We start from the raw sequence: 12,362 nt of genomic DNA, 5'->3' as shown, positions 1-12,362 counted from the left end.
TCTCGGGCGGATGGCCCGGGGGCAAGGCAGAGTCCAAGGTGGGGCGAAGGCCACAGCGGGCGAACTCAGGGGGCCAAGCATGAGGGCGAAGGTAGCGGCAGGAAGAGTGAGCGAGCCGGGCCCGAGGGCGAAGATCGCGGCACTCAGGAGGCCGGGCTCGAGGGCGAAGACCGTGGCTCTCAGGGGGTTGGGCTCGAGGGCGAAGAATGCGGCTCTCAGGGGGCCGGGCTCGAGGTCGAAGACCAGACATCTCCGGAGGCCGCGCAGGACCCGGTGTCGGCCGAACAGGAACCGGAGCCGGTGGGACAGGCTTCGGCAGGATCCCCCACGGAAATTGACCAGGAGTTGGCAGGACCCCGGGCGAGACAGGTGATGGCGGGGCCTCCAAAGGAACAGGACAAGGGGTTGGCAGGATCCCCGGCTGAAGAGTTGTCGGCGGGAACCCCAACAGGACAGGACATAGGATTGGCAGGACCCCCGGCAGGAGAGTAGTCGGCGGGACCCCCAACGGGACAGGACATAGGATTGGCAGGACCCCCGGCAGGAGAGTAGTCGGCGGGACCTCCAATGGGACTGGACATGGAGCTGGCAGGACCCCCAGCGGAACTTCCAACAGAATAGGACATAGGGTTGGCAGGACCCCCGGCAGAAGAGTAGTCGGCGGGACCCCTAACGGGACAGGACATGGAGTTGGCAGGACCCCCAGCGGAACCTCCAACGGCACTTCAGTAGGGACTTGAGTTGGGACTTAAGTAGGGACTTGAGTAGGGACTGGAGAGGGAACTCGAGAGGGGACTCGAGAGGGGACTCGAGAGAGGACTTGAGAGGGGACTTGAGAAGAAACTGGAGAGGGGACTCGAGAGGGAACTTGAGATGGGACTAGAGTTGGGTCTTGAGAAGGGACTAGAGAACTGACTAAATGAGGAACTGGAGAAGGAACTAGAGATGGGACTAGAGAATGGACTTGAGAAAGGAATTGAGTAGGGACTAGATATGGGACTATGGCAGCTGGGGCCAAAGCTGGGTCTAGAACCATGGCCGCTGGGGCCGGAACTGGGGCCGGGGCCATGGCTGCCGGAGCCAGAACTGGGTCTGGAACCATCGCTGCTGGGGCCAGAACCATGGCTGCTGTGGCCGGAACCAGGGCCGGAACCATGACCGCTGGGGCCAGAACTGGGTCTGGGACCATGGCTTCTGGGGCCGGAACTGGTTCTGGAACCATGGCTGCTGGGGCCAGAACTGGGGCCGGAACCATGGCTGCTGGGGCCAGAACTTGGGCCGGAACTATGGCTCTTGGGGCTCGGGCTGCTAGCCTGGCCTTGCGACTCCTTCTTTTAGGAGCCGTTTGGAGGCTTTGTGGACCTCCAAAAGCAAGACGAGTTCCAGAGAACGGCTCCTGGACAGGAGCAGGAGCTGGGGCAGAAGCAAGTGTTGACTCCAAACGGACCACACCGATGCATGTGGTTTCATAAAAGGAATTGGAAGGCAGAGAGCTAGCATCAGGCAGGGGATAACACACCGAGAGGAACTCCAAAATCCAGACAGGTGTGAATCTCACCAATCTCACCTGTTGCAAAAACAGGCTGTGTCTGACTCAGACTTGTGAATTCTCGCTTACGATGACTTGGACTCGGACTCATGAATTTTCCCCCCCACGATGACTCGGACTCGACTTGTACATCGACGCTCCGACTTGGACTCGAGTACGTTTTGTCTGGAGTCTGATGTCCTCTATCCTGGCGTGTGCACATGCGAGGCGAGTTCACGTACTGGGCCCCGCTATTCCAGTCTATAGATGTCTCAGACACACCCCGCATCCTGCTGTATGCTTTCACACATTCTGCTTCCACATTGGAGAAGAGCAGCGCAAAATGCTCGTTATGGAAATAATATTGAAGAGAAGGCTCCGTAACACATTACTCTAAGGATCGAGTTCAGACATATAGGCTGTCTTGAACACTATCATCAGAGTGACGTGATCTAATCAATAAATAAAGAATCAGCCGATAATACAAAAGCACATGCTACCTAACATTAGTGCTGGGGGGAAATGATTATTTTGAAAACGATTAATCGAGCGATTATTTCATTGATTAGTCGACTAATCTAACGATTATTTTTCTGTTGTTCGATTTATAAAAAACATACAAATATAATCACTTCTCTAAAAGGTAACTCATTTTAAATATAGTTAGACATATTAAAGGTAATTTACAATAATAATAATAATAATAATAATAATATTAATATTATTAATAAGCTTTATATTTGTATAGTACTATTACAAAAATTGTAGCCAAACTTGCTTCAATAGACAGATTAGTATAACATGACAGGATAAAAGCAATGTAGAAGAGCAGCCACATTTCAACACATATATCCACGAAGATTAATACATCAAGACTTGTGACTCAGACTTGGACTCAGACTCGAACACAGGTAATGTTGACTCGGACTCGACTCGGACACTCCTTAGGTGACTCAGACTTGGGCTCGGGGTCGAACACAGGTAATGATGACTCGACTCTGACTCGACTCTGACTCGACTCGGACGCTCCTTGGGTGACTCGGACTTGGACTTGGACTCGACTACGACTCCCCTAGGTGACTCAGACTTGGACTCGGACTCGAAGAGTGGTGACTCGAGAGTGACTTGGACTTGTGAATTGGTGACTTGACTACAACACTGGTCTGTTGTGCACTCTCGGGATAGGGAAAATGGGCTTTGCTCCATGTACTTCCTGGTTCCCAAGAAGACAGAATAATTCAGACCCATTCTTTTGTATTGTATATGTTTCTGTATTGTACAACATTGTACAATACAGGGACATATACAATGCAAATTAAAGTCCATTAATTGGACATGAAGCAGGCTACAATAAATCACTTGACAAGGCAGGAAAGGTGTTCCAAATGTCAGAGAAAGTGTCTTAAATAGGGAATGAGTGCATCACTGGACGGACTAAGGACCTCCAGCATGTCTCCCTAACATGTGCACTTGCCCCTGGTAATGCTGAAAGGGGGTGGATTTTGTGGTGCTTTGATGCCCGCCCCTCAGCATCCAAATGTGGCCTTCTTATTGGCACCACCACCACCACACATCCATAACCATGTGCACCATGACGGCCCTGGGACCCGCACTTAAGCATCCCCCTTCGGACTAAACCCCTCCATCCACACCCGCTAGAACCTCATGCCCCTGGTAATACTAAAAGGGGGTGGATTTTGTGGTGCTTTGATGCCCACCCCTCAGCATCCAAATGTGGCCTTCTTATTGGTACCACCACCCCTTCTGGGCCGGAGGTTCACACACTTTCACTTTTTTCCAACCTCCTCTTGCCTTACACCTCCTCCGCCAACACTTGAGCACTCCTCACAGGGTTCAGCACCAAGGAGAGCGCCTCCCTGGTGCTGATTGAAAGTGGCACTTTAGCTGCCCCTGGGAACCTTAAGGTGGGGGTGGGGGGAAACAGAGTTTTTTTCCAGAGTCTCCACTCTCATCATCCGGTACCAACTGAAATGTAATTTGTGTGCAAGTGTTGGTGTTTTTTACAAGTAGGACCAAGTATTTAATTATAACAATATATTTATTCAAATGTTAACAAAATAAATAGAGTATACACAGTATACATAGTCCCAAGATCAATGGTGGCCCAGGGTCTTATTTAGGGAACTCATTTTGAGCGTGCACTTGGCCAAACAGGTTGAGTCTATGGCTTCTGCCCCCTCCTCAGAACTGTCACTGTCTGGCTCACTGTCTTCAGTCCCCTCTGAGTCAGAGTCGTCAACCGGTACCGATGCCGTCTCTGCCTTCCGATTCCACTCCCGCTCCCGCTCCAACGACCCATCAGGTAACTCATCCTTGTCTCACGTAGACGAGGGATTGCTGGAGTCGCAGGGGATGGGTGCAAGGCTGCTGCTGATGCTGCTCTCAGCCCCTGAGCCCTCTTCGAAGGTATCCCCATCTGATGATGGTAAACCTGTGGCTTCTGCTGCTGCTACTTCTTTTATTTGCACCTCATGCGCCGCAACCACTGAGTCCCTGAACATGGTGCGGATGCGCAATGCCTCCTGTATTCCTGGCATATTTATGTAGAATCTATCAGCCGTGGATGTGTCGTGGCACATAAACCTGGCGAGAATTGCACTGCTTGCTGGATCGTGGTACTGCTTGATCTGTAAAGAACAAGCCCAATTAGTTACAGGTAAATGTTCACATGCAACCCCCCCACAACAGACAATAGTGTGTATTCAACTCATATTGTCACAGAGGGCAGTGCGCAGGACGGTGTAGGTCAGGGGTGGCCAACCCGCGGCTCTCGATCCGCATGCGGCTCTTTGCCTAGTTTCATGCGGCTCTTCAGTTCATATCGAATTTTATATGTGTGAGTTTGGGGGAGAGACACTGACTCCTGACTAGTGTTGCACGGTGTACCGATACTTGAAAGGTATACCGCGATACCCTGCCGTTAAAAACGTTACTATTCCTCCGTTTCATTAGTATGGTACTTTAAGAATGACGGGGGAAAGTACTCCGGTGAGAAAGCGCTGTTTTAATAAGAGGCGTGTGTGTTCAGCGCTCTGCTTCCACTCCCTGCACTGCAGCAGCCGTGCCTACAGTCCCGCCCCTCTCAAGCACGCTCTAAGTCCCTCCCCTCTCTCGTGCACGCGCTAGCTGCCAGAGCATGTGAGAAAACGAGAAGCATGCCTGCAAGTGGGAGTGCAACTGCTGTTGCGCCTCGGCTTGTTGACAAAAAAGACGCCAGAAGCGAAATTTTGATGTATTTTAGCTATACCTCTGACAGTGAGGGCAAGCCGACGGACACCACGAGGCCTGTCTGTAAGAAATGTTTTGAATTTTATTTAATACAAATTCTTGTCATTTATTTTATTTATTGTTCTCATTGTTTAAAAGTTTGTGTTATAGTTATGGTTCTGGTGTGAAATAAAGCACAATAATTACATTTAAGACTGTTTCGAAAAATAATCGGAATTCTTGTCTTGGTATCGAAACCAAAATGTTGGTATCGTGACAACACTACTCCTGACAGTTAAACCTGATATTTAGTAGGTATTGAATGCTGGTAATTCTGACGTAATTTGGCCGGTCAAAGTTGTGTGGGGTTGGATAAAATCTCTCTGTTATTTTCGTCCCATGTTACTTTCGTCCCAGCTCTACGTGTGTATGTGTGGTGTCAGTATGAGAGGATGACAGCGCGTCTAATTTTGATGTGGCCCAAGAGCCAATCACAATAATATCTGCGATGCAGTGAACCAATCACCTTTGAGGGGGGGGGGGGGGGGAAACCTATCGTTGATTAAACATTATCCAGTGTTTCCCTTACCATTGTCTTGGAGGGGCGCTGCGCTCCGCCAACTGAGCCCCGCGCCCCCCCCTGAAATTGAAAGTGTTTAAATAATATATATATATTTTTTTTAAATATATATATATTTAAATATATATATAGATATATATATATATATATATATATATATATATATATATATATAAATATATAGCACCAAATTGCAAATAATATATAACTACTGTCACTTTTCACATTGAACATGTGCTCTTTTATTAAATAAACTAAACGCTTTCATTTTAAGTTGTGAGTTTATTGTTTTTGACCCTAAGAAACACTGATGCATTAATCAATAACAATAATCCACAGCTCCTCTCTCTGCTCCAGAGGATTTAAAAAATATATATCCCAATGCCACAAAAATGCATCAGTGACGTGGTTGAAATCTTGTCTCCAGAAAACAAAAAACTGAAACAAGCGGTATCAGTGACTGTGTGTTTGATGTGGCTCTTTGCAGTAACATAGACAAAATGTGGCTCTTAATCTCTGACTGGTTGGCCACCCCTGGTTTAGGTGATGTCCCCTGTAAGCCCAGCATCAGCCCATAACATCTTCAAGTAGCTGCTCAGGTTCATGGAGGGATGCTTTCCCGTTGTGAGTAACCTGCCACTGGCTGGAGAATTTGCGTGAATTTGCATACCAAGTGGACGTCTCAATTTGATTGAGAGGATAGTCATACAATTGCCGGAGAAATCCCATGTTAGCTCGGTCAATAATGTGGAAATTTCCCTTACTACAGGGCAAACATGTGCTGGTGAGGAGCGACAACCGCACCACAGTGGCATACATCAACAGGCAGGGCGTAGTCCGCTCCGCCGCCTTGTTGAGCAGAGAATGTGTTGTCTCTGAAGGCCCTCCACATCCCGGGGCTGGAGAACAGGGGGGCCGACCTCATGTCGAGAGGCGGGCCCCTGCCAGATGAATGGATGTTTCACCCGGAGGTGGTGAAGCAGATCTGGGCCCAGTTCGGGAAAGCGGAGGTGGACCTGTTCGCCAACCGGCGCAACAGCCACTGTACCCTATGGTTTTTCCTGGCTTGGCAGGACAATCCACCCTTGGGGGTGGACGCATTTGCACACGAGCCATGGCCAAGATACTGCTTAACGCCTTTCCACCGCTGCGTCTCATTTTACCCCTCCTAGGTGAGACGAGAACGATTGGCTGTCATCCTGGTAGCCCCAGGTCGCAGCTCGGCTCCGTGGTATATGGATGTGACACAGATAATGGTGGGCCAGCCCTGGACGGTTCCTCAGGTCTAGGGGGCTTTGTCTCAGGAAGCAGGTGCAATAGGGTCGTTACCCACTCTGGGACAACCTCTCCAGGCTTGGCTCCTGAGAAGGACCGGCTGAGACGGGTTGGACTGTCTGACAAGGTTATTCAGACTATCCAGGCAGCAAGAGCAGGACCCACCACAGCCGGTTACAGGCCGAAGTGGTTGGGATTCCATCGGTGGTGTGAAGAAAGGAGTCTAGAGCCTCTATCCTGTATGTTGGGCTCTATTCTGTCCTATTTAAAGATAATGGTGGACAGGGGGCTTGCTCATTCCACAATTAAAGTGTATACAGCAGCCATCTCATGAGGGATTTGGCGGCCCTCCTTCCAGGTGACACACAGAGAAGCTCCCCACGGCATCCAGGAACTAAGTGAGGGGGGGTCATCAGACTTTAAGGGGAGCCAGGCCACTCGTCCCTGAGGTCAAGGTGACAAAAGATGAATTGGAACAATTACCAGCCTCTCTCCTCTCCTTGTCTCTCTTTGAGAAACTCTTATCCTTTGGCTCAAACCTTCCATTTTCATCAGGTCAATGAATGATTCACTGTATCTATTAGCATTTTATTAGATCTCCTTTTTGAAGATATGTATAATTAGGCATGGCTATGGCACCTCCATCTCCTTCTCCACCTTCACTCACCCCAGTTCTCAAATTAAGCTTTGCGTCAGTCATCCCCAATTAAGATGAATGATAAGCTAATAACCAAACCACAGCAATAGCTCCACTCTCTCTTTATTCTGTCTTTCTGCTCACATTCTGTTTCCACAACTGCAAACAGCAGAACACCTTCTTTACATAATCCAAATGTTAATGTAAAATACAGGTAAACAGCCTTTTTGGATTAGATTATATCAGATTCAACTTTAATGTCATTGCAGTACAAGTACTAAGAAAACAAAATGCAGTTAGCATCTAACCAGAAGTGCAAAAGGAGCAGTAAAGTGCAACGTAATGTCCAATATAATATAAATATACATCTGAGAGATATAATTGAACAGTTTATAGTGGTATATAAATAATAAATAGCAGGATAGAAATTGAATACACTATAGCAGGTAGACAGTATACTATATAGACAGTATAATACAGACACTGTAGACAGAATAAATATGAATACAAAATTCAACAATTAAATAAGAATAAACATGTTGTTACAGTATGAATAGAAAGACCAAAAGCTGACCAACAGTATTAGCCTCAGTGTTGTGCATCGCTCCAAAGTGTTGCTCAAAGTTCAAACTATTATAACTTAGACCTCAATTGCCACTAACCTTTGACACGCAAATATCTGCTGTATGAACATTACAAGCAGAGTTTGTAACCATAGAAATAAACTGTCTGTTTTCATTGCGTATCATGTGAATGTCACTACTAAATAACATCTGTTTGCATCTCATATATTCATCTATTATTACAATAACACGTCTTTTATTTCACTGTTCAGCATTCAATTTGACGTCCTTTTTTAGCTCATCTTATTCTATTTAATTTGCATATAGTTAAATTATCCTGCAGTTTCTTTTTGCGTTATTTAAAAAGAAAATGTAATAGTTTAATGTCTTACATACAATATATTTACGTTGCATTATTGCAATTGTTGGAGGAGCCTGTGAATTAAGTTTGTATTTGCATATCTACACTGTAGCTGCATATGGCAATAAAGGCCCCTTCCAACTTTGAGCTTTTAGCAGGAATGTTTTGGGGTCTTGGTGACCTCAGGGTCCGTGTTCATATTCTTCTGTCCTCTGCCTCCAGTACCAGGTTTCTCCTACCCAGCAGCTAGTGCAGCAGCAGCGTACAGAGGAGCCCACCTAAGAGGTCGAGGACGGACCGTGTACAACACATTCAGGGCGGCTGCTCCCCCCCCCCCAAATCCAAGCGTACGGAGGGTGAGCATTGCTTCCTGCTCCTGTTGTCATGTTCTCCTTTTGGCTTTCTCCCTCTGTCCGTTCTTTATCCAATGGCAGAGTCAGCGGTGCGATGCATGTCTGCCGCGCCACACAGCGATAACCCCCCCCCCCCCCCCCCCAACTCCAACAGCATGCTGAAGCAGCCAACAGGCATGTTCCCAGACATGTGCCTCTGCACGGACTCATGGGAAATGATTCGGCCTCGTATTCTGGTGTCATTGGAAGAGGCTGTGTTCATGTAGGGTGGTCCTTTACTTTGGGACCACTTTTCCAGTTTAGTCTATTGCCAACATAGTGCACCCTGAAATGTTGAGTACACCAAAGCTTTATGTTAGGAATGTATAGTAGCCTACGGGTCCCCAGCACATAGAAACTACCGGATGCTAACTTGCTGGGCAATTTGCACGATTAGCATAAGTTGCGTTATTAAAATGAATGGCATTATAGATATGTAAAAAAAAGTAAAACGATGACATGTCCGATTTGGACAATTTTGGAATGCTCTTGGGTGTTTTTGAGGAGGCTGAATCCATTTCTGACATGTTCAGGAAGTCAAATTGTAGTTTAAACTGGAAAGTGGCCATATTTTGATTTCAATGAGCAATGTCATTGGATATAGAGAGCACAAGATGAAGATTATTATCTCTACTGTGGACAATTATTTGTGTAATTTAGGCGACAAAATGATCCGGTCCCCTAAATCTTACAAATCGACCCTAAATATCAAGTACAAATATTAGCATTTTTCTAGTTAAAACAGAAATGTATGATACTGAAAATGTCAGAAATTGACTCCCCATTAACGGTAATTCATGCTAATTAGTGCAATATTTGCTAAATGTGCAAACAAATGTGAGTTAGTGTCTAGCAGTTTCTATGTGCTGGGGACACGTACTATATATTTCTAACATAACACTTTGGGGTCCTTCCGGGTTCTCGATAGGACTCTGGCCACTAAACTATTTCCCAGTGCCACAAAATAAATAAAAGCATCTTCCTATCCCGGCAGCAGCTCTGGCCGACCCTCCATGACTGACCGCCCTGGAGACGAGCCAAGCAGAGCAGTGCATTGTGGGCAGTCAGATCTGATTTGCCATTATTCTGTTTTTATTTTTATTTTGCTCTTTATGACTGCAAGCAAATGGACACTAAGGAGGCTGGCTGGGAATCTATTCAGGAATGGAAGCAGATTTTTGTTCTGCTCACAATAGGAAGCTTTATTTTTGAATGCAGTGATTTCCAGAATTTGGCAAAAGAAAGTGTGATTTATTGTGTTTTTATTTTCTACTGTGATGTGAATATTAGGAGTTGGTTCATGGTGATAAACAGCAGGAGAAAACATATCAAGATAAAATAAACTGACTTTGTGAATATAACAAACTTAAAACAGCTCCAGTCATCAGTTAGCTTGTTTCCTCTGCACTGTCACACAACATTTTAATTGATATTCACAGGGAAAACATTTGGTTTCATTGCCTAAGCCTAACAAAACAATTCATAATGCTTTGCATTTCTGCTGGTGCTAAACAACACTGATATGAATTGTATTCATATGAAGTTGACTTTTAACATACATAGTCTTTCCACCTTCTCTTTTATCGTCAAGCGTAAAGATGGTTTTGACAATATAATATTTTCTGCATGCAAATTCAAAATGTACCTTCACAAAGAGGAATGGAAACATACATTTCTTGTGACTGAGGACACCACAGGAATTGGCAACACATGTAAATTACAAGCATCCTTGTCAATAGCTGACCTCAATTAAACAAAAATATATATGTTATTCATTTTAAAATGAATAATTTTTTCCTTTTACACCCTTTATTTAGTCATTCTAAGAAAATATATAATTTCTTAGTTACATTACATCTGAAGAAAAATGTTAGCATATATTAGGACTGTCAAGTTAACGCGTTAATAACACCACTAATTATTTTAACGTGCGATTAACGCATGTGTATTTGTCGTCGGCCCGCCCCGTAGTTTCAGAGCCCAAAGGCTTGACGTTGTTGTTGTTGTTGTTGTTAGTTGGATGGTGGCAGATTATAGCGAGAGATATGGATACAAAAAAAGGTGTTTTAAACAGCAAGCCAAGCACACAGCTGATGCTGACAGCCCCGCTCCAGCCGCTCACTTGCGGCAGACCACGCTTGAAAGTTTGCCGGGGAGAGGCCTGGACACGGCGTCTACGAGCAGCTTTCAACAGCGATAGCTAAATGGGTGGCGGTGGCTCATTCGGATCGCATCCAACGTGTCGACTGCACATCACAGCGCATTATTTTGACCCTTGTGGGAACTTCAGTCTCATGCTTTGACTGTTATGAAGACAGAGGAGCGGCATTTCGCCGACAAATATAAACAGGCTTGTCTGTTTGAGCAACTGGCTCAGTGCAGAGAAGTACACAGGGCTGGGAGAGAGTGTAACGGCCCGTCTACACTACAGGCATCAACAAATCTTGAAGCTGGGCGTGTCTGAGGCTTGGCGATTTCTCGCGCCCAAGGCGACCAACAACCAATCAGGAATCTCCCAGGAATCTCCTGCCCCCGGCATACAAATCCTGTCCATTCAATGTTAAAACGAAGTAAACTGGATATAAACTCCCCAAACAGGTGAAAACCTACCAGTTTCACCAACTGTCTCTGCCACCTCCCGCCATGCCTGGTTCCTCCGGTTTAGGTCCCGGTAGGTGTTAACTGTGTTCGTTATTCTCCCGACCAGGAGAGAAGCTTTAAAATAGGAGACTAAATGGAGTCTCTGTGAAAGTTCAATTGGGTACTTTAATTTAAAAAGGCGCGGGTTGGACACAAGCATGATATTGTTCAGTCAGACAAACAGCTGTGATCTGGCTCTCCTCGATAGGGAAGAGAAGAGAATGGATCTCTCCTCCGGTGCTGTTTATACATCCTCTGCTGGCTCCTCCCCGCCAGCCGGCTCACCTCGTCTCCAATGTCCGTTATTGCATTTAAACAGAGGATAGGTTCTTTTCACATTCAATATATGCTTAACACGCCGTTTCTCCTCATATTCTCTTTCATCACTTTTCATTTAACACATTCTAAACGCTGTAATCAATACTCTAAACAATACTTCTCGGCTCGTTTGGTTTCCGGTCATTCCGGATGTTGTCACATGCTACTCTCGTCTGTAAACAATAATGTATTCAAATAAACTGTACCTTCATTTAATATTCAGCATGGTAGTATCTCGACATCTTTAGTTGTAGTGTTAAATCAGTAGGCTTCGGTTTTGAAGGATTATTTGAATTATTTGAAGGATTAAAGTAACGTGGTATGGCAGGAAAGTTCAATCTGGTATATTCCCTTTTAATGTCACCTTATATATATTCATGTGTGTTGAATTAGAAGGGACAAAGTATCTTTTCCCTCCCCCAATATATTGAGGTGAAGTCCTTGTGTATAGAGAGAGAGGTGAGAAGGGGACACCCTTATTTGGAGATAGTGCCGAAACTCTGGAATGTTTCCCTCGTAAAAGAAGGGTGTGCGCTACACAATCTTGTAGCAGATGTGTGTGTGTGTTTTCATTGCAGTAAAATATATGTGCTACAGGATTACTGGTCAACTATACCTCTGTTCTTATTCTTTCATGTGTGGGTACTAAATGGCTACAAACATTGTGGAGAAATTAGCTTAAACATCTTTCATTACTCTATATGAAATGGAAGCAGTTTTTTATGACAGGGACGAGAGAGTTGGGGGAGGGAGCGCATTCCGAAGAGTTTCAGCAGGTCAATTATCAGGGGAATCGACTTGTTTTCAATAGATGTGTGTGGTTGGTTACTTTGTATTAAT

At 45.6% G+C, this 12,362-nt stretch overlaps 1 protein-coding gene across 1 annotated transcript in view; it reads left to right on the top strand.

The window, feature by feature from the left end:
• The window catches only part of LOC307016200 (RNA binding protein fox-1 homolog 1-like), a gene marked incomplete at both ends in the record, with an annotated part of 169,923 nt that overhangs the window by 16,718 nt on the left and 140,843 nt on the right, over nt 1-12,362 (top strand). The window contains 2 exon segments of the mRNA XM_079645243.1: nt 8,359-8,516; nt 8,518-8,528. Of these exon segments, the coding sequence (XP_079501369.1) occupies nt 8,359-8,516; nt 8,518-8,528 (169 nt within the window).

Source organism: Notothenia rossii, assembly GCF_949606895.1.
Source record: "Notothenia rossii genome assembly, chromosome: 8".
Taxonomy (NCBI): Eukaryota; Metazoa; Chordata; class Actinopteri; order Perciformes; family Nototheniidae; genus Notothenia; species Notothenia rossii.
Note: the sequence above shows the minus strand (reverse complement) of the source record. Positions and strands in the feature narration are given on the sequence as shown.